Source organism: Oncorhynchus gorbuscha, unplaced genomic scaffold (genome assembly GCF_021184085.1).
Source record: "Oncorhynchus gorbuscha isolate QuinsamMale2020 ecotype Even-year unplaced genomic scaffold, OgorEven_v1.0 Un_scaffold_4478, whole genome shotgun sequence".
NCBI classification, from domain to species: Eukaryota; Metazoa; Chordata; class Actinopteri; order Salmoniformes; family Salmonidae; genus Oncorhynchus; species Oncorhynchus gorbuscha.
In genome coordinates this window covers 10,379-34,449 of record NW_025748483.1, presented here as the reverse complement: position 1 = coordinate 34,449, position 24,071 = coordinate 10,379, and the positions used below count along the sequence as shown (strand labels likewise).

At 40.5% G+C, this 24,071-nt stretch overlaps 1 protein-coding gene across 1 annotated transcript; it reads left to right on the top strand.

The window, feature by feature from the left end:
• Positions 1-6,364: 6,364 nt before the first annotated feature.
• On the top strand, positions 6,365-18,484 carry LOC124028586 (parathyroid hormone/parathyroid hormone-related peptide receptor-like). Its single transcript, XM_046340625.1, is given in 10 exon segments — positions 6,365-6,459; positions 10,741-10,927; positions 12,491-12,644; positions 13,207-13,267; positions 13,744-13,810; positions 13,973-14,067; positions 15,002-15,143; positions 15,558-15,599; positions 15,820-15,962; positions 15,964-18,484. Coding segments are annotated over 10 exon segments (1,152 nt in total). The 5' UTR covers positions 6,365-6,427; the 3' UTR covers positions 16,193-18,484.
• The last annotated feature ends 5,587 nt before the right edge of the window (positions 18,485-24,071 follow it).

Below are 24,071 nucleotides of genomic sequence, written 5' to 3'. Positions count from 1 at the left end.
ACAATCAGTTAGCAGGTATAAAATTTCAGAGTTTCCTAGTTCCAACTAGCACGTGAACGCGGCATGAGCTACCGTACAGCGAGAGTTTGGACTTGTATTTCGAAGGCAAAGGATGTGCCTGAGTCTTATTTAGTTTTACACAAATAATTGTACATTTTCAGTAATAAAACTGACAATTATTTATTTTTGATTAAAAGTACTGAAGATGGGTGTACAGTTGCTTCATACATTGTATCCGTGTGCTTACTGTCACCCTGATATTGGCTACTAGGTAGCTACTTCCCCAGCCTTTGCCAGACAGAAGTGCTTGTCAAGCGGAGTGAAAGGCACTGTGTCCCGTGATGTTGCCGTTCATGCCCCTCCCATTGAGTAGTAGACTGTATGTATGTATCAAGGTGATATCTATATGGTTATCCATGTTAGTTATTTATTGTGTAGGCTGCTATCCTACTTGAAATAAATTGATGGGAGGTGAATCAATTGCCATGTTAGCTACCGCCGTGACACGACCGTGATACAATAGGAAGCATCTCAGGTCGGCACGTCAATACAACACTGGTTCACTGGTCGCTGGCTTATCGACTCGTCGTGCATCCCAATCAGCCACACAAAAATGGTGTTTAGTGGCAACAAATCAGCCCAATTAGCTGATTCGCTTTCCACACACCTACTCCTTCGACTCACCAGTTACCCATACTCCAGTCTCCATGGGCTGCAGCGACCCATACTCCAGTCTCCATGGGCTACAGCGACCCATACCCAGTCTCCATGGGCTGCAGCGACCCATACTCCAGTCTCCATGGGCTGCAGCGACCCATACGCCAGTCTCCATGGGCTGCAGCGACCATACTCCAGTCTCCATGGGCTGCAGCGACCCATACTCCAGTCTCCATGGGCTGCAGCGACCCATACTCCAGTCTCCATGGGCTGCAGCGACCCCATACCCAGTCTCCAGCGGGCTGCAGCGACCCATAGTCTCCATGGGCCAGTCAGTCTCCATGGGCTGCAGCGACCATACTCCAGTCTCCATGGGCTGCAGCGACCCATACTCCAGTCTCCATGGGCTGCAGCGACCCATACTCCAGTCTCCATGGGCTGCAGCGACCCATACTCCAGTCTCCATGGGCTGCAGCGACCCATACAGTTCCATACTACCCAGTATCCATGGGCTGCAACGACCCATACTCCAGTCTCCATGGGCTGCAGCGACCCATACTCCAGTCTCCATGGGCTGCAGCGACCCATACTCCAGTCTCCATGGGCTGCAGCGACCCATACTCTAGTCTCCATGGGCTGCAGCGACCCATACTCCAGTCTCCATGGGCTGCAGCGACCCATACTCCAGTCTCCATGGGCTGCAGCGACCCATACTTGCATTCAGGGCCTGATTACCTACCGCTCCTTATGAAGGCCCAGTGACGGAGCAGACAAACTAACCCATGGCTGCCCACTGTCCACTGGCGTAGAACTGAGTGTTAAGGAAATCCATTCGATCATTGAAATGAACACCTCTAATAACGGTTGTTGAAGGACCAAGGGGTTTAACCCGTTACAATACTGGGAATTGGCCTATATGGATAGGGACAAATAGAAATGTTTCTAACATAACAAACATGAGAAGCATATGCATAATTTTTTTTTTACCTTTATTTTACTAGGCAAGTCAGTTAAGAACAAATTCTTATTTTCAATGGGTTAACTGCCTGTTCAGGGGCAGAACGACAGATTTGTACCTTGTCAGCTCGGGGATTCGAACTTGCAACCTTTCGGTTACTAGTCCAACGCTCTAACCACTAGGCTACCCTGCCGCCCCAACCATGGTTACAATTTAAATGGGACATTTTGAAGATTATTGGGAAATTACTGGACCAAAATTGAGGACGCAACAATTCACCTGACACGAGACTGAATCCAAACATTACGCTGCACTTTTCGCAGCATTTGACAATTATGAAATCTGAAAATACGCTGGACATATTCAATAACATTATAAGAATATTCATGGCAAATGTGGGGTAGGTGCAACATGACAAAGAAATTACAAGGGAATGAGTGAGGCCTAATTGGTGTGCACAGGTCATTTGAATGCAATTTTATGACTCAAAGAACAGTCTTAATTTACTTCTTTCTTTTTTTAGCTCCCCTAGCTATGTATGTCCTTGAGGAACTGAAGCAAGCACACTTTTGTTTGTAACATAGGCCTGCACTGCTACCAATTACTGTTGTTGTTCACGCAATCTAAAAACGGTCCATTATAAATCACAATCTGGGTCAGGTGGGCATCATTTGAAAGCGTTTAGGCTCATTTTGTTCAGAACAGCCCAGGGTATAATGGCATGTTATCCTTGGAACTGCACATCAAACAAAGTGATCAGAAACATTGATACTGTAAATTACATGAGTTTTATCATATTGAAATATGAATTGCACATGTGGACACACGGGTGTATGGTTTGCTTGTATGACATCAAAGCGGTATTTATTATAATGTTCAACGTCTGATATTTCCTAACACATCAAATAATCTTCATTTACAGCATTCCTCTCACTCAGACAACAAAATAAAAAATGCCAATTAGCATTTCGGCATTATGCTAATTGTGCTAATTAGAACATGGTTCAAATCTTATACAACTCTGTATAGCAGAGACCTAAGCTTTAATCATACACTTAGTTTACAAACCATTAGGAACACCTGCTCTTTCCATGACATAGACTGTCCAGATCAAAGCTATGATCCCTTATTGGTGTCACCTGTTAAATCCACTTCAATCAGTGTTGATGAAGGTAAATAAGAATTCTCATTGTAAATAAGAATTTGTTCTTAACTGACATGACTGTAAGTTGCTTTGGATAAAAGCGTCTGCTAAATGGCATATATTATATTATTATTATTATTGCCTAGTTAAATAAAGGTTTTTAAAAATGGGTAAGACAAAATATGTAAGTGCCTTTGAACAGGGTAAGGTAGTAGGTGTCAGGTGCACCAGTTTGAGTGTGTCAAGAACTGCAATGCTGCTGCAATGCTCAACAGTTTCCTATGTGTACCAAGAATGGTCCTCCAGCCAACTTGACACAGCTGTGGGAAGCATTGGAGTCCACATGGGCCAGCATCCCTGTGGAATGAGTTTGACACCTTGTCGAGTCCATGCTCCAACGAATTGAGGCAGTTCTAAGGGCAAAAGTGGGTACAACTCAATATTAGGAAGGTTTTCCTAATGTTTTGTACACTCGGTGTATTTTTTTAAAATATTAATTTTACTATTAAGAACAGATTTAACATCCGTGGAATAAGTTTAGAGGGTGTAATACTATACAATACAATGTAATATTATTAATCTACAATTTCTGTTCTTAACCCTGGGCAAAATGGGCCTGGTGGGCAACATGAGCCTGGTAGGCTCACAGGGATATTGTGAGCCTACCACAATACTCCACCAATTATACAAATTTTTATGTAATACTTATTGCATTCCCCCAAAACGTTTTTGGGAACATGAATGCACTGTAATTTAAAACTGCAAAGTCTTCTCTCTGCCTCATGGCAACATTTGTAGAATTGCAGGATATTAGCTTTAAAGCTACAACAACAAAACATTTCTCTGCCACATGACAAAATGTGTCGAATTTTTAGGAAATTAGCTTGAAAACTGCTAAATGTTCTCTACATTGCCAAGAGCCGGGATTTTAAAATGTTATTTTCAAGGGCCCGAGAGTTGCTTCATACTGCCATGCACTGCCAAGTCTTTGTATGCTATTTTTATCTCACTCGAGTTGTGTTCTGATTATGGAGGGGGTCCCTAATGCATTTGCGACCACAAAAGGGATCCCCGGATCCAAAAAGTGTTGAGAACACCTGATGTATAGCATGTTACTGTACAGCCACTGTGTTCCAATTTAGGCGCTTATCAGTGACCAAATCTGCCATTTTCATACCGAGTGAGTGAATGGAAAGGACTACTGAATGGAATGGAATTAAATTGGAATGACTTCTGTGATAACAGCAGAATAAAGCAAAGGAGATAGATATCAGTATCAGTCATTTCTATGATTAAAGTTACTTTGAAAAAATCAGTGTTGAAAAAAATCTATTTCCACATGTTGAATTTTTCCCTCAAAATCCTGGCTACAGCACTCTGTATTATTTTGGGAGAGAGGTGTCTGTCATGTACCATTTTCTTCTGACAATCCAATCCAGCTCCAATCTATTTAAGTCAAGGGAAGAGGCTTACAGGAATCATATCAGATTGTAAGAATCCGTTTAATGAAGGTAAAGCTAGGGTGACAGGTAGCCTAGTGGTTAAGTGCATTGGGCCAGTAACTGAAAAGTTGCTGATTTGAATCCCTGAGTTGACTACTAACTTCAGAAGCCTTTTTAAACCTCAACTACACTACACGTTTGCAGGAAAGTTCCACTGCAACAGGGTGATAAAATGAAGATACTAGGTTGGATAGTGATGAGATCTGCTCAGCTGACAAGGACAGGGCCAGAGAGCACAGGAGAAGTAGGCCATCAGATAAAACAAAGAGCGGACATTCAGCCTTTGTGATTTTTTACTGTCCAATGTTTTTTCTCCCCAATAGGATCTGTTTTCTCTTCAGTGCTGCTCAATGCAGCTTTTTCTCCTGTTAACCCCAACATTTCTCTGGTCTCTCCCCACCTGCATTCTTCTCTCCTTCTTTTAAATGTGGCTCTCAACATTAAGGTTTTGGGTGGAGGAGATTGTGGGTATCCATCCACATTTTGATGAGGCCCCCTAATTTTCCTCCTTTTTTGACTTTGAATGTTTATGCCAATGGTTTCCCGGTTCCAGGATTCATAGCAGCAGCAATGAAACCCTTCAGCCGCGCACCACAACTTAGGAACCCTTTGGTTTGGCGCTGGTTCTCCATCCCTAAATGATAACAGCAGTGGAGGAGGCTCTGGTTACAGCAGGCCCCAGAGTAGCCCCTCCACTAGGCTGTGTTGATACAGGGACCACGGGTAGCTAGCTGGAGGCCAGACCTAGATTCAAACAGTATTAGTTTTCTTGCTAATACTTTCAGGGTTGATTGAGCCTACCTGGAAAGCCAGATGGGCAAAGTGTATTATTTTGGAACTATGCTGTTGGTTCCATTACTCCAGGCAAGCTCAATCAAGTGCAGCTAAAGTATTTGAAAGAAAACAAGTCCTATTTGAACCCAGGTGTGCTAGCTTCTCACCTCTCCAGCAGTATGTCCTCTGGCTGCCTGCTCTGTGCTGTAATCTCCTGCTGGAAGCCCCAGCACTCTCCGCACCTCACCCAGGCTTTTGTGAGCGCGGCACATCTCTCAAGCCAAATGTTCAGTTTATTAGAATCCTGGAGTCTCAGTCAGTCTCTTGGTGGGCAGCCTTATTGCTTGGTGGGCTTTAGTCGTCTGGTGGGCAGCTCGTTGTCAGAATCAATGCACCCCATTTCATTCAGAAACTAATTAGAGGCCTGGAACGGTCGCACACCATGACATGACCTTTGACCTTGGAATGTTTGCACACATTGACATAAGCTTCTGTGACCTTTGGTGTGCAGGCTGTTTAGTTTTTGGTCCACAGCAGTTTTCTATGTTGCAATGTATAGCCTGCAACTGTATTGGTATTTGGTATTTATTAGGATCCCCATTAGCCGCTGCAAAAGAAGCAGCTTCTATTCCTGGGATCCACATGAAACATGACATAATACATAGTACAGAACATTATTAGTCAAGGACTGAACTACATATAGTTAAAATGTCACACACAGCCTACATGTCAGTACATACACACAATATATAAGTCTAATACATAGTATATTGCAAATTAGAATACAATATATATAAAATGACTGTAGGTCATTTGTCAAGAGTAACATTATCCTCAGTGCTTCTGGAAAGCATGAAATGTGTAACTTATTTATCACAGATTTATCGGGACAATATTGTGTGATTGGAATGGTAGGTTGTATATATTGTAAATTATAAATGTAGCACACAAGGCACAGGGGCCCATGATAGCTTGACATTATCAACAAATGTATGGGGACAATATTGTGTAATTGGAATGTCATTGGTCAGTGACTGTATAGCCATGTTTTATGTATTGTAAAATGGTCAACCTAACACACCAGGCACATACTAGTCATGGATTTATGAAACATCTATCACATCTACCACTTCCTCAACCAAACTACTGTAAGTAGGCTGACACCTCTGAGTACACAGTACATGATATGACAAACAACATTTATCCTTCATATGTCCTTGTCTCTCTTGTCCCAACAGGAGGTGTTTGACTGATTGTACCTCATCTAGACAGTTGGGTCCCCCATCTCTCTAATGTTTTTCCTTCATATGATATTGTCTCTCTCAACAGGAAGTGTTTGACCGTCTGTACCTCATCTATACAGTAGGATACTCCATCTCTCTGGGATCACTTATGGTGGCTGTGGTCATCCTAGGTTATTTCCGGTGAGTGATCTACTTGTTGCCATTGGGAAAATTCCTTTCTCAGTTAATATTTTATCTTCCACCAAATCCCACCTGGGCTTGAGGGCTGGGTGAATTAACGGTCCGAGTGGGACAGAGATTAGGGTTAGTGTCACAGTAATGATATTGGTACCTTCCATTAAAATCAGGACAACTGTGGTTTAATATTTGATGGGGTGCTGCTGAGCGTACATATTTAAACAATGCCGTTGGGAAATAGTAAAATTACTGTGAATATGAGACAACAAAGAGTAAGGAACAATGAAGAAATATATCGTCAAATATGATTTTGATGGCAGTGAGTGACTTTCTTAATGGGAAAAACAGTCAATAGCCCTGGTGGTATCTTGCTACTGCCCTAGACTGTTTTTTAAAAACCTTTATATAGCTAGGCAAGTCAGTTATAAACAAATTCTTATTTACAATGACAGCCTAGGAACAGTGTGTTAACTGCCTTGTTCAGGGTAGAACAACAGATTTTTACCTTGTTGGCACAGGTAGCCTAGTGTTTTGTGTGGTGAAACAAAGAAACAAAATGTGCAAAATGTTTATGTAAACTCAGCAAAAAAAGAAACGGCCCTTTTTCAGGACCCTGTCTTTCAAAGATAATTCATAAAAATCCAAGTAACTTCACATATCTTCATTGTAAATGGTTTAAACACTGTTTCCCAATGAACCATAAACAATAATGAACATGCACCTGTGGAACGGTCATTAAGACACTAACAGCTTACAGACGGTAGGCAATTAAGGTCACAGTTATGAAAACTTAGGACACTGCTCTGAAAAACACCAAAAGAAAGATGCCCAGAGTCCCTGCTCATCTGTATGAACGTGCCTTAGGCATGCTGCAAGGAGGCATGAGGACTGCAGATGTGGCCAGGGCAATAATTTGCAATGTCCGTACTGTGAGACGCCTAAGACAGCGCTACAGGGAGACAGGATGGACAGCTGATCGTCCTCGCAGTGGCAGACCACGTGTAACAACACCTGCACAGGATCGGTACATCTGAACATCACACCTGCGGGACAGGTACAGGATGGCAACAAATGCCCGAGTTACACCAGGAACGCACAATCCCTCCATCAGTGCTCAGACGGTTTGCAATAGGCTGAGAGAGGCTGGAATGAGGGCTTGTAGGTCTGTTGTAAGGCAGGTCCTCACCAGACATCACCGGCAACAACGTTGCCTATGGGCACAAACCCACCGTCGCTGGACCAGACAGTACAGGCAAAAAGTGCTCTTCACTGACGAGTCACAGTTTTATCTCACCAGGGGTGATGGTCGGATTCGCATTTATCGTCGAAGGAATGAGCGTTACACCAAGGCCTGTACTCTGGAGCGGGATCGATTTGGAGGTGGAGCGTCCATCATGGTCTGGGGCGGTGTGTCACAGTGTCATCGGACTGAGCTTATTGTCATTGCAGGCAATCTCAATGCTGTGCATTACAGGGAAGACAACCTCCTCCCTCATGTGGTACCCTTCCTGCAGGCTCATCCTGACATGACCCTCCAGCATGACAATGTCACCAGCCATACTGCTCATTCTGTGCATGATTTCCTGCAAGACAGGAATGTCAGTGTTCTGCCATGGCCAGCGAAGAGACCAGATCTCAATCCCATTGAGCACGTCTGGGACCTGTTGAATCGGAGGGTGAGGGCTAGGGCCATTCCCCTCAGAAATGTCCGGGAACCACAAGTGCCTTGGTGGAAGAGTGGGGTAAAATCTTATAGCAAGAACTGGCGAATCTGGTGCAGTCCACGAGGAGGAGATGCACTGCAGTACTTAATGCAGCTGGTGGCCACACCAGATACTGACTACTTTTGATTTTGACACCCCTTTGTTCAGGGACACATTTTTCAATTTCTGTTAGTCACATGTATATGGAACTTGTTCAGTTATGTCTCAGTGGTTGAATCTTGTTATGTTCATACAAATATTTACACATGTTAAGTTTGCTGAAAATAAACTCAGTTGACAGTGACAGGACGTTTCTTTTTTGCTGAGTTTATAATGTTTTACCTTTGCCTCTTCCGTGAGCGTTTGACTTTCAAAAGGATTAGAGATATCTGCCTTTGAGGTTGTTGCCTTGGGGCCAGTGTGTGATTGTGGTACGTGCCTCATCTTGCTGACATTTATATTCTTAGTTATTTTCATACTTATTGATCTCAGGCCATAGAGATCTATAGAAGAGCTGTGCTTAGTGTTTGCTGTTATTCTGTCTACTTAGTGGGATGTTTATATGAAGATATCGTTAATATATTGGTGTGCAGTTTCAGCCTCATCAAAATACTGTCATCTACAGGCTGAAACCTTTAAGGCGGGCTGAAAGGACAAATTTATTCTGACAGTCAATTTTATATGTAGTGAATTGACTGGTTGGATTTTATAGAGAGTTACTTTGTTCTTATCATTGCCATAGAATAACGTATGACTCATATTCAACAGCATAAACGCTAATCCTTGAATTCATTTGATATTTTACAGTGAATCAGGTCCAGGAATTGGTGTAAAGTCGTGTTTACAAACGTTCCGCTCAACTTGACTTAGTTTAATAAGGCATCTCAGGGGTCCGTGGATGTCTGGGCTGAGGATCCAGCAGCATGTTCAGGAGCACTCCAGCCACGGCTCCCTCTTCCATTTAACGTCAGGCTTTTAAAACCCTTGGACACGAGAGAGGCAGGTTCATAAACGTTTTCTGGGAGAGACCAAGTGATACATACTGCACATTAGCAGTAGTGTTCCTCCTCTTCACCCAATGCACTGGGGACTGTTCACCTCACAGGAGACTGGTGGCACCTGAAGTGGGGGGCACGGGCTCGTGGTAATGGCTGGAGCGGAATCAGTGGAATGGTATCAAACACATGGGTTCCATGTGTTTGATTCCATTCCGTTCACTCCGTTCCAGCCATTATTATGAGCCGTCCTCCCCTCAGCAGCCTCCACAGGTTCACATACAATATGATTTTCCCTCACAACTTCATAAATCAATATTCCCCAAAGCAGAGCTTGTCTAATAACCAGGTTACCTATTGGTTTGACTACAGAGGTTAGTCACACTCAAATAGTGAGTGAATAATGATTCATGAGTTTTCTGCTGTCACTTATTATATAGCTCACTCTGATTTAAAGATGTTGACAAGGGATATTTTGAGTGTAATGTGACAGATGCACTTGCTTGTCTGGGAGGAAATGCACATGCTCTTTGATCTGCTCAATACATCAGGGCTTGACATGAACTTTTTTAGCCACCTGTCCTTCAGACAAGTAGAACTGATCTTTTACTTGTCCGAAAGCTTAAGTCACTTGGATGGTCTGTCACACCATGGGCCAAAAAGGTGACTGAACATTGTGTTTTTGATGCAAGAAGTCACTTCACAAAATACAGTACATTCATTATGATCACTGGTGTTGACAATGGAATGCTGCTGGTCTCTGAACCCATGTATTGTATCTCCTGTCATTGTGGCCTTGAGCAAGGCACTTAACCCCCCACAAAGTATAATACTACACTGATAGGCTACTGTATAAAATACATGTGGTCCGTCAACCGTCCATCTGGAGAGCTACTGGCTGTGAAGAATCTTCACCCAACCCTGCTCAAACACACCAGTCATCTTAGTCATCTTATCAAGGTTCTGTTGAGCAGCTGATTTTTTATAATGTGGGGTTTTCGAGCAGGGCTGGAGCAAACGCCTGCACGCACAGTAGCTCTTCTGGAATCTCCAGGAGGATGTTGGCCACCCTGCAACATTACAATTACCACCAAATACTTTTTTATGTCTTTATAAAATAATTCCCTCACTCAATGAACCAGGGACCAAATGGCTAAGGTGGGCGAAGTTCATTCAATATTTGTGCTTTTCAATCCCCTAAATCTCTAGAATGTGTTATAATCTGTGAGGAATTCAGATGGCTCTAATTATGATGAGTACTCTTCTGAAGAGTGTGAAAACACACACCCACATTCACACACACATACTGTTCACACGCACACTCACTGTGAAAAACCTTCACCCCTCCACACACTTACCACCTTGATAACATTTCAACATGGGTTCCTAGTGTAGTAATGGCTTAGTGGCAACACATTCTCTGATGTTTTGCACAAGGATTTATGTATTTTTTTCAATGATTGTCTTTGGTTTGAAGAAGCCAACAGTATAACTTACAATTACCCCAACATGATGATTGCATATCACGGTGCGGATTATATCATCATTTATATGATCTTTTTCTCCTCTCCTCTCTTCTCTTCCAGGCGGTTGCATTGTACCAGGAACTACATCCACATGCACCTGTTTGTGTCCTTCATGCTCCGAGGCATTAGCATCTTCGTAAAGGACGTGGTGCTGTACTCTGGCTCTGCCCTAGAAGATATGGAGAGAGTCAGTGTGGAAGATCTCAAGTCCATCACTGAGGCTCCTCCAGCTGACAAAACCCAGTTTGTAAGTACCTAATCTTTTCTCCCCAGACTATAGGAAGTTTGGAGAATAGTAGGTGGCAGGCTAATGTAGTTAAGTCACTGACCAAACGCAACAGTGAATTATTTCCATAGAAAACAAATTCTGGAATACTTGCTGTTTACAAATTCTATAACTTTGTTATTTTGAAAGGTCCATTGTAAATTGGTTGGATCATTGTAAAAGGCCTTCCTCTAAGGATATAGTGATCAGTGTAATCCAGGGACTATTGGATATGACTTACTAAAGTCGTTCCAGCATTCAGTATTATGAGTCATCAGTCTTTTCATTATAATTATTATTTTTTCATTACTGTCTGTCGCAGCATTTCTAAATTAGAAAAAAAGTCAATGCTACTGGGAAAGACTTGCCAAATGATTATAAAACAGGGAGAGCGAGAGAGAGAGAGAGAGCGAGAGAGAAAGAGAGAGAGAGTGAGAGAGAAAGACAGAGAGAGAGGCTAAGTCTCTCTTGGCTCATGTGTATCATCCCTAGCTGGAGTGAGCATGCAAGGCTGAAGGAATCAGCTATGGACTTCAAAGTACTCTGGTAAAATAGACAGGCATAGAGGATGGCTTCTCTCGGGGGCATACACAGGCTGAACCTCCAGGGATTCCCTGTTGTTTACAGTTGATCAGCATCTACAGATTGGAACAGTATTCATTAGGATTAGAATACATCTTTAATTGTACAAACCGTGATTGGAACCTAGCGGTTAAGGTTTCATGCTGAACAGGCTTGAATGTTGGTTTACTCACTACAAAGGGATTTCACATTTATCAATGTACACACTACCCTTACAGTTTCTGTATGTCGCACCAACCCAGCAGTAGAACTATATAACAGTGCGAAGCAAGAGTGGATTATAAGGATTCAAAATGGCTTCAGGTCACTATAAGAAGATCCAAGGCATTCTGAATTGATTGTCTGACACTTCTGAATTAGACATGTTCAGTTTTTAAGAAGACTGTAGCTATTTGAATAGCATACATTATAGAATAACACTATTGTATCAGGATAGGGTCAGAACACATCATCAAATACATTTAGACATGTATTATGATCCTCAGATGAGTTACTGTCATCACTGAACAACGATGTGATATGATTTACTGTAAGATTTCTGACAGTGTTGTTTTTTTTTGCTTGCGTGCCTTTATTTCTTGCTAGACTAGCCTAGATCATACTTAGAGGGAGATGGCAGAGACATGCGTTCTGATTCGTTTTGTATTTGTTCAGGCTTGTGATTGGATTGCAGATAGAACCTTATATCACAAAGTTCAAATTGGTTCATGCAGATAGAATTGTTTTTTTGTTTTGTTTTTACTTCCAATGTACTTTTTCAAAATGTTTACTTCACAGAGATATGAAAAACCATCTAAAGATCAGATAGAACCTTATATTACCTAGAACTCAAGGTCTAGGTCTCAAGGTGTTGGAAGTCATTAGTCATTCATCTACAAGTGCTTGTGACCATGAAATAGGCTGCTGTATTTAAGGATGCTTAGTAAGCTCAGTATATTTGATATATTTTTCTGTTTCCTTTAGATTGGCTGTAAGGTGGCAGTGACCCTGTTCCTATACTTCCTGGCTACCAACTACTATTGGATCCTAGTAGAGGGTCTGTACCTCCACAGCCTCATCTTCATGACCTTCTTCTCAGACAGGAAGTACCTCTGGGGATTCACTCTAATTGGATGGGGTGAGTGTTCCCAGAATTCTTTGGAGGTTTTACTGCAGATTCACTGCTACGAAGTCAAAAAATAAGCTAAACAAACTATCCCAGACAGATGTATTAATCAATCAATTTCAAAAGCCATTCCAATGTTGTCATGTTTCGAGGAAGGTTTAGAAGAAAGCTGATAATATTGTTTATTCCAAAATTGTCTACAATTCATTGGTTTCACACATACTGTGTGAGTTCAACTATATTCAGAACTCAAGAAGAGTTCAGAAAACTCGGCTGTACGGCTCCTGCATTGTACACACTGTGCGTATCTGTTATGTAAGCACAGCGCATACAATGTGGATGCCGTGTCACCCAATTGCCTCGCTGCAAGAATCCGAAAAACGACATTATATTGGCAGTATATTACAAGGGTCATTTTGACTTGAATCCACAACGATAATTGAAAGAAAATGGCTGTATTTTGTTTCTGAATCATTGTTTGTGTGATTGCAAATAATGATGCTCTGTTCTGCAGGGTTCTAGGCTGTTTAGTTGTTTTGAGATCTGTTTTATGTTTGTTGTTGTTGATTTACAGGGGTCCCAGCTATGTTTGTGACAGTGTGGGCGAGTGTGAGAGCCACCTTGGCAGACACAGAGTAAGTACTGCACTAAAATCCCAATCTCAGCTCTAAACACATAGTACTGTACATTTGCCAGAATCTTTCATGGGAATGTGAAACAGGACCTTAGAACATGTTCCAGAATCCTCTTAGATTCTTAGAACATTGAAGGGTGTGAGTGTACATCCTCAATTTCATATAAACACGCAATGCAGTATTTACACAGTAGTACCTCTCACAGATAGATTCTGACAGTTTTCAGGATCGGAAATGTGTGTACGGAGGCAGTAGTTTGTGTACAAGGACCATGTGTAAACATAGCCATGGCTGGTTGGATTGAATTCCAGCCTTGGACTCGGAGCCTAGGAACAGACTGTAAGCACTGCCAACTTCCCCATGTGTTGTTGCTATACTAGGATAAACCGAAACAGATCAGATCCTGAAAGCGATTAGTTAAACAATTATACCTACCTGTATTAGTTTTTCATAAATGCCCTGTTTATCACTTGCAGGTGCTGGGACCTAAGTGCCGGCAATCTGAAGTGGATCGTACAAGTGCCCATTCTAACAGCAATAGTGGTAAGTAAACATGTCAATTGAAAATCTTAATTGGCGTAATGGCATTTAACGTTTTCGATTGACACGTTTACTTACCACAATTACTTACCACTATGACCACCATTTGCTTTTTGAGAGATTTGGCCTTGGTGTTCTACATTATGTCATTTTCTGTTTTCAAAGGTGAATTTTATGCTGTTCCTGAATATAATACGAGTTCTGGCTACTAAACTTCGGGAGACAAATGCTGGCAGATGTGACACAAGACAGCAGTACAGGTAAGAAGCGTTACTCCGACTGACTGCTCCTCCTTCCCTGACTGCTTCATCATGACATTTGTATTCTGTTTTATCTCCAGCATGCTGATAGAAATATGGACTCTTTATCACACCAAAACATGCCACCAATAATGTCAGTGATACATAGTATGTCTGAAAATGCATAATGCAGTGAATGACCACGATAATATCAAACTTAATCTCCTCATTACAATAAATGTCACGCACAGTAAATCTAAAAATAAATGTTAAAAGTATAATAATAATAATAATAATCACATTGAAATCTGTACAGAACTGTAGAAATCTGTAGAGAACTGTAGAAATCTGTACAGAACTGTAAAGGTGCAGTAGATGATCTTTGTAGCTGGCAAAAAATAATAATGAACAATGGGGCAAAATGCCAATAAATACACAGAATGTACAAAACATGACAATCTATGTATTTCCATGACATAGACTGACCAGGTGAAAGATATGATCCCTTATTGATGTCACCTATTAAATCCACTTCAATCAGTGTAGATGAATGGGGGGAGACAGGTTACAGAAGGGTGTTTAAGCCTTTAGACAAGACATGGATTGTGTATGTGTACCATTAAGAGGGTGAATGGGCAAGAAAATATATTTCAGTGCCTTTGAAAGTGGTATGGTAGTAGGTGCAAGGAGCACCAGTTTGAGTGTGTCAAAAACTACAACGCTGCTGGGTTTTCGAAGCTTAACAGTTTCCTGTGTGTATCAAGAATGGTCTACCACCCAAAGGACATCCAGCCCTGTGGAACGCTTTTAACACCTTGTAGAGTCTGACACAGTGAGACTGTTATGAGGGCAAAAGGAGGTACAACTCAATATTAGGAAGGTGTTCTGTTTTATACGCTCAGTGTAGATTGTAAGAAAAAAATTATCTTATTAACATTTGCTTGTATTTATTCAGGAAACTGTTGAAGTCTACATTGGTCCTGATGCCACTGTTTGGTGTCCACTACATAGTGTTCATGGCGATGCCTTATACTGAAGTGACTGAAGTCCCATGGCAGATACAGATGCACTATGAGATGCTATTCAATTCATTCCAGGTACCGACTTATGTTGTACAGCATGGATGGATGGACGGATGGATGAATGTACAAACAAACAAAATAATGAATTAATATACTACTGCATATGGGTTTAGTCACAGGCAGCCAGCAATGGATCCGAAACGATGGGCTACTACAGTACTTTAAAAAGATCCACTAAGGGGCACTGCATCTGTTCTAGTGGTGTGCTACACATAATTCACTTTTGAGTTGTGATTAAGCTGTGATGAGTTAAGATTTTGAGAGAGCACAGCTCAGTGTTTTCAGAGTAAGCAGCTGGTATAGATGACGTGAAGAAGTCACTTTAGATTGCATGGCATTCTTCCAGAGTGCTCTGGATAGATGCACAGGTCAACCTGTGCACTTTGAGGCTTAAGCAAAAATGTAATAATGTTTTTTTATCCTTTTCAGGGATTCTTTGTTGCAATTATATATTGTTTCTGCAATGGGGAGGTAAGGACTACTTTGAACAACTTTGCTAATATATTTCTTTGAAAATGTCTGCAATGACTCATTATAGTATTTTATTTAAGACAAAATATGTCATCCTGAAAGATAATATAATGTTCAAGATTAATTGCAGTCACAGCATGCACAGACCTGAGACTCAATTATTGTATGTCACAGTAGATTAGATCAATTTAGTGACAATCTCATTTCTTTCCATCTTTAGGTCCAAGCGGAAATTAAGAAATCGTGGAGCAGGAGGACACTAGCGCTGGACTTTAAACGTAAAGCCCGTAGTGGCAGTAACACATATAGTTATGGACCTATGGTGTCTCACACCAGTGTAACCAATGTCACTGCCCGGGGCCCTGGCACTGCACCTCACCACACGCCTTGGGGGCCCCGTCACCGTGAACGGGCACCGGAATCTCCCGGGGTACGTGAAGAATGGTTCCATCTCCGAGCACTCCATCCCTTCCTCAGGACAGGAGTTACATGTTCCCGAGGAGGAGCAGCAATCCAGTAACAAGCCACCGCATTCCGTTGAGGAGGAGAAACCCTCGCCTGTAGTGGAGGAGGAGCGGGAGACCGTCATGTGACAATCATGTGACCTCTTGCGAGAGACCTTCAGGCAGCCTATAGCGCCTCCACTGTGAGGACGATCTCTGTAGGAATGAGTCATGGGAAAGATCTCAATTACATACTCCTTGTGTCCTCTCTCCTCGTCTCCAGAGGGACCTCTGGCTTTCTCATCCAATGTTTTGAAAAGGAGAAGAGGAGAGAGGGCGCAATTGACAGCTTCCCATGAAACATAGCACCACATAGACCAGTCAAGCTTCTCAGTTGATTTTATTTCACTGCCTTCAATGTGTTGCAGCAAGTACTTTATAATGGATGAATACCAACCATGGTCTGTGGATGAACAGTAGGCTAATGTGTCTGACCGAAACAGACAGCATTGATTGTCCACAGGTCCTGTGGCTGAAGGTATCAAATGTATACTATAGGTCCTCATTCTGGCAGGAGCATGTTAGCTTATGTTAGTGTAGCAGATGGCTAAGTTAGCATACAGCTCACTAGCTCACATCTGCTACATTAGGCACTCCTAGTGATATGAGAATATGCCTGGCTGCAGGATCTCACTACGTTTCAATTTGTTTGAAAATGTGGATGTACATTGAGATGACCCAACCCACTTTGATGTAGCTAAAAGGGAATAAAACTCAGGTCCTCTAAACCCTCCATTCTAGTGCATCAGTTGGAGCTAGTCTGTAGTTTCAGAGGTGTGCTGGCTTCTAGAGTTGATTTATATGGAGAAAGGCCCAATGGATTACTTTTCCCCATGAGTATCAACTTTTTGTACAGTTTGTATTTTTGCTATTTAAAAGAGACTATCCTAATATTCAATGGCTAATGAAGGTTATGCTTTTTCCATGATGTGTTGATGATTACATTCTTCAATAATAATATTATATTTCACAATATATAATACCACAAAAGTAACCAAACCTTGGAGCCCATTGGAGTCAAAACGTGATTTTCCTGTGTTTTATATATATTTCCACACTCTGAGATTTGAATAATACTGTAAAATTGTGAAAATTATGATTATGCCCTTTTAATGTAAGAGCCGTTTGAAAAGACCGCCTGAAATTTCTGCCTGTTTTGGTTGGGTGGAATTTTGGACTGCCTGGCAATATCACCAAGGGGTAAATTAGTTAATAGACCAATAAGAAAGAGAGTTCCAAACCTCTCTGCAAATAATAGCTCGTTTTTAGATTTCCTCTCCCAACTCAGACTACTCCTAGATAGTCCTAGCAAAATTCTTGCTTGAGAAATTACTCTTTGCTAAGAAGGAATTTTGGTTTATTTTTGACCATTTTAATTGAAAACAATCACAGTAAGGTACTTAATTGTTACCCAGAAATGATTTGTTATCGAGATACAAATGGCTGCATTGGACCTTAAGTTTTGGGAGAAATGGAGTGGTAGAGACAGCTCAAAGAGGACAAAAAATGGCTATTATTATAATGGAATTGTAGAAAAATACTTTATTAACGTTTTAAAGGGAGGCACCCTCTCCAAAACTCAGGGTGCAGAAAACAGTAAAAAAATAAATATGGAATGTTAATTAGTTGAGGAACTCCTAGGGATTCTCAAATTCCACAGGAGAATTCCCAGGGAGACTTATGAAGAGACGGACAGTATGAAGGAACACCAGAACTGAATAGTACACAACTGTTATGTTTTATATAGTCCAGTGTTTTGCTGCTCTTTTGTATAGTATGTATGCATTTGCAAAGAAGTCACAATGTTTACAATGATAATAAAATCCATTCTAGCTGTGAGCTAAAATAGCATCAAAGGTCATGTAAATGTATTAGAACTATAATTTGATATTTGTAAAGACTGTTGAAAATGTTAAGGGATGTTGACAATGTAGAATGATTTATATTGTATTTAGTGGTAAAAACATAGAAACTGGATATATACTATAGATGAGGGACAACATACTGTATGAGGATTCAGGACCATATAGTCAAGATTTCAGTAGAATGCCTATCAGATGTAATAACATTAGACAGCTATTTACACTATACTCACATGTAATTCTGTGAATATGGCAGTTTAGGTTGATGGGAGTCAAGAACTCAATTGCACTCCGCTACTGTATATCCACATATATACACGTTGACCCTACAGTTCCCTCCCCCACTACTCTATATCCACATTTATAAAGTGGGAGGTTTGAGCCCTGAATTCTGATTGGCTGAAGGCCATGGTATATCAGGCCATTTAGTTTTACTGATCTAATTACATTGGTAACCAGTTTATAATATCATTAAGTCTCCTCTGGGGTTTGTGATATATGGCTAAAATACCACGGCTAAGGGCTGTGTCCAGGCACTCGCGTTGCGTCGTGCATAAGAACAGCCCTTAGTCGTGGTATATTACATTGGCCATATACCACACATCCCCAGGCCTTATTCCTGAAGTATATATTTTGCGAAAATATTTCTAGTTACACTTTTACATTTCAGTTCCATCACACTGCAGTTTGCTTCCGACAGACAATGTTCACGGAGTGAAGTGAAGGGATAAAGTGATTAGTTTGTTAGTTTGTCACAGAAGCAGAATGTGTGTCTTTTAGAGTGTGTCAAGTAGCCTGGTTCTATACAGTACAGTATGTGCTGTAGCCAACTCTTCTAGCATTGTCATGCCTTACTGTATGTACTGTATGTTTGGGATGAAAATTAATGAACACATAGAACACAGAGAGGAGTTGGCTAAAGCACAAACAGACTCATTCACAAGGCTATGTGTAAAGATGTCAAGGTCCCAACACGCAATGTCCGTTTCATTCCAATCTGTCCCAATAGTTCATATACGTTTTCAACCCTGTCTATCCCAATGTACGTTTCATTCCAATCTGTCCCAATAGTTCATATACGTTTTCAACCCTGTCCATCCCAATGTACGTTTCATTCCAATCCGTCCCAATAGTTCATATACGTTTTCAACCCTGTCCATCCCAATGTACGTTTCATACCAATCCGTCCCTATAGTTCATATACGTTTTCAACCCTGTCCATCCCAATGTACGTTTCATTCCAATGGTCCCTATAGTTCATATACGTTTTCAACCCTGTCTATCCCAATGTCCGTTTCATTCCAATCCGTCCCAATAGTTCATATACGTTTTCAACCCTGTCTATCCCAATGTACGTTTCATTCCAATCCGCCCCAATAGTTCATATACGTTTTCAACCCTGTCTATCCCAATGTACGTTTCATTCCAATCCGTCCCAATAGTTCATATACGTTTTCAACCCTGTCCATCCCAATGTCCGCTTCATTTCTGATCTCGGTGTGGCTTGCTATTCCTATTTATTGTCATGATCTTATATGGTTAGGGCACATGATCTTTATACTGAAGAGTAGAGCTAAATATAAAGGTGGAGATCATTTTCTGCCTCACAAAGATCTGTTGCGTGATGTAAGGATACCATTAGAGAAAGTGTTACCTAAAGATGCTATCTAAGCCAACAAGAAAATGAAAAATACAGTAGAATATCCCCATTTTCTTATACTGTGGTTATCTTAAACCAACCTACAGCCAACAAACATTCCACTGGCAAGTGTTGATTGGGAAAACATTTTTTAAATATTTTTTTTATATCTGAGCACTTTAATACCCTATTATATTTCCTATTGTTGGAGCTAGGAACACAAGCATTTCATTACATCCGCAATAATGTCTGCTAAATATGTGTATGTGACCAATAACATTTATTTTGATTTGATTTATTGATTGTATCATGTAAATGTATTGTTTTTTAAATTCAGTATGTAAACAGGCCAATACTTAACAGAGCTAATATTGTACTGTTTTTTGAAAGTTACCTCTCATGGAAGTAAAAATTACATGATATTTTCATTGTTTTATTATTTATCTTATATTGAAAATGTGTCTGTTCTCAAAGAGATAGGAGTTGTTATTTTTCATTAATAGTCTTTATGCCATGTGTAGAGAGGGTGTGACTGTGTTTGAAATAGGACACATCATACCTGGTTGATTTCACTAAAAGTCGGTTGATTGAAGTCAATGTTGTAAATGTAAACGTGGGTTTAAAATAAAATAAAATTCCAATCTAATGTTCATAATTGTATTGTGAATAAGACATTAAAATATACAACTGTACTGTAAATGAAGTGTTCATTGAATGTGAAACATGATTGCAATCCTATAGTAATTCTGTTCTTGTTCGAACAAGAACTTACATACAGGTTGAAGAAATTAATGTACTTTTATTCTCATTATATACAATATTATACGCATTCCATATTTACAAAAAAGTATAAAAAATCGATGAGTAAAAAAATACATGTGTGTTTCCGGCCCAGTGTTCACTTTTTCACAGCAGGTTTTTTGGCCCCTTTTGCGCCTCCTTTTGCACCTCCTCCTTTATCACCTCCTCCTTTTTCTATCTTCTTCCCTTTTACTTCACTTGCTTCTCCTTTCTTCCTCCTACCTTTTCACCTTTTTCTCCTTTTTCTTAGTTGATCCCTCCTTTTCATCATCCTTTTCCTCCTTGGCACCCTTGTCCTCTTTCTTTCCCTTGGTCTTCTTTTCCCCCTTGTCACCGTCCACTTTTCCTGAGACTGTTGTTACCGCTTCTTTTTTTTCTCCACAACTACAGCTGGAAGGATAAAAAAGCACAAGAGGGAACAATCACTTGAGGCCGCAACAACAGCATTTGTTATCATTAAGACCTCTGACAGCAATAATATCTGTAAGTGGAAAGGAAAATATATAATCCCGGCAAAGAGAACCCTACCTTCAGTGGGTCACAGTATTCTAATGAATGTGCATCTGTCTTTCTCCATTCTAATGAACACGGCCTATATATTCTACTAATGAGGATTCATACGTTTACTGGGCTGGCTGGGAAACAAATTATGGGTATTTGAAATAGAAAAATATTTGATTAACTACGTTTGAATCTACCAGAAGGCCATGAAGTAATGTAGGCAATCTGCACTCCAGAGGATTTCATAATCCTGGTAACTGATCACGACAAACATAACAATCTAAATGGCCTCTGTACTACACAACATCAACATAACTATGTTTGTTCTATGCTATGAGTTTCGTTGCTCCACCTCTGAGAACCAATCAAAATGTAAGGTGAACCCAGGTCAAGGTAGGAACGAGCTTCCCGCTGATGATGCTTGGACAGCAGAGTTCCTGTCCATCTTCTGAAAATGTTTGAAACCCTAACTCTTTCAAAAGTATCTTAAAACCCCAAAAAAAAAAAAAAATACTCCCCCCAAAAAACAATACAAATACAAACTTAACACCGTTGCCTTTGATGAACTAACACTCACACTTCATCTTTTGCTACTCACACTGACTTTGCTGATAGCTACTTTATTGAGGAAATATGTGCTTACAATGACTGTGAATTGTGGTTGTCTGACCTAGCTATCTTAAGTTGAATGCACTAACTGTGAGTCGCTCTTGATAAGCGAGTCTGCTAAATGACTAAAATGTCAATCGAATGAGACTTTACTGCAAAGCAAATAGATCTAAAATATATGGAAATAATTCAAGACGTACAGTGCCTTGAGAAAGTATTCACACCCCTTGAATTTTTCCATGTTTTGTTGTGTCACGCCTACCTACATTACCACATAATTAATAAAAAATGGGGAGGGATGGTAGACTTAGAGGGGAAGGATCATAGGGTTAGAGGAAAATAATAAAGGAAAATGCATTTACAAAATCTAAATATATATATTTGATATACAGGACCAGTCAAAAGTCTGGACACATCTACTCATTCAAGGGTTTTTCTTTATTTTGACTACATTGTAGAATAATAGTGAAGACATCAAAACTATGAAATTAAACAATTGTTTACAGAGAGATTATTTCACTTATAATTCTCTCGATCACAATGCCAGTGGGTCAGAAGTTTACAAACACCAAGTTGATTGTTTCTTTAAACAGCTTGGAAAATTCCAGAAAATTATGTCATGGCTTTAGAAGCTTCTGATAGCCTAATTGACACAATTTGAGTCAATTGGAGGTGTACCTGTGGATGTATTTCAAGGCCTACCTTCAAACACAGTGCCTCTTTGCTTGACATCATGGGAAAATTAAAAGAAATCACCCAAGTCCACAAGTCTGGTTCATCATTGGGAGCAATTTCCAAATGCATGAAGGTACCACGTTCATCTGTACAAACAATAGTACGCAAGTATGAACACCATGGGACCATGCAGCTGTCATACCGCTCATGAAGGAGACGCATTCTGTCTCCTAGAGATTAACGTACTTTGGTGCGGAAAGTGCAAATCAATCCCAGAACAACAGCAAAGGACCTTGTGAAGATGCTGGAGGAAACGGGTACAAAAGTATCTATATCCACAGTAAAACGAATCTTATATCAACATAACCTGAAAGGCCGTTCAGTAAGGAAGAAGCAACTGCTCCAAAACCGCCATAAAAAGCTAGACTACGGTTTGCAACTGCACATGGGAACAAAGATTGTACATTTTGGAGAAATGTCCTCTGGTCTGATGAAACAAAATACAACTTTTTGGCCATAATGACCATCGTTATGTTTGGAGGAAAGAGGCGGAGGCTTGCAAGCCGAAGAACACCATCCCAACCGTGAAGCACGGGAGTGGCAGCATCATGTTGTGGGGGTGCTTTGCTGCAGGAGGGACTGGTGCTTATCACAAAATTGATGGCATCATGAGGTAGGAAAATTATGTGGATATATTGAAGCAACATCTCAAGACATCAGTCAGGAAATTAAAGCTTGTTGCAAATGGGTCTTCCAAATGGACAATGACTCCAAGTATACTTCCAAAGTTGTGGCAAATGGCTTAAGTACAAGAACGTCAAGGTATTGGATTGGCCATCACAAAACCCCAACCTCATTCCTATAGAACATGTGTGGACAGAACTGAAAAGCGTGTGCGAGCAAGGAGGCCTACAAACCTGATTCAGTTACACCAGCTCTGTCCGGAGGAATGGGCCAAAATTCACCCAATTTATTGTGGGATGCTTTGTGGAAGGCTACCCAAAACGTTTGAACCAAGTTAAACAATTTAAAGGCAATGCTACCAAATACTAATTGAGTGTATGTAAACTTGACCCACTGGGAATGTGATGAAAGAAATAAAAGCTGAAATAAATAATTTTATCTACTGTTATTCTGACATTTCACATTCTTACAATATAGTGGTGATCCTAACTGACCTATAACAGGGAATTCTTGCTCTGATTAAATGTCAGGAATTTTGAAAAACTGAGTTTAAATGTATTTGACTAAAGTGTATGTAAACTTGAACTGTATATGGTTGTCTAGCAATGATCAACAACCAATTTGGCAGAGCTTGATCATTTATTTTATAATAATGGGAAAATATTGTACAATCCAGGTGTGCAAGGCTCTTAGAGACTAATCCAAAATGACTGTAAACACTGCCAAAGGTGATTCTAACATGTATTGACTCAGGGGTGTGAATACGTATGTACATTTCTGTATTTCATTCTCAATAAATTAGCAAAAATGTATTGAAACATGTTTTCACTCTGTCATGTTTTTAGTGTGTAAATGGGTAAGAAAAACATCTATTTTTAATACAACTGTAACGGAACAAAATGTGTGCTAAGTAAAGGGGTATGAATACTTTTGAAGGCAATGTGGATGGTTATATCCTTCCTTGAGCCAACATATCCATTGACGTGTATTTATTCATTGTTTTACATGTATTTATTCATTGTTTCCAAAGTCAAATGGTATTTTGAGATAGATGAAAGTATTGAAACTATTTAGATGAAGACTGTTGCGTTACAGGTATTCTGTGTTTGTATCCTGTGTGTGTGTGTGTGTGTGTGTGTGTGTGTGTGTGTGTGTGTGTGTGTGTGTGTGTGTGTGTGTGTGTGTGTGTGTGTGTGTG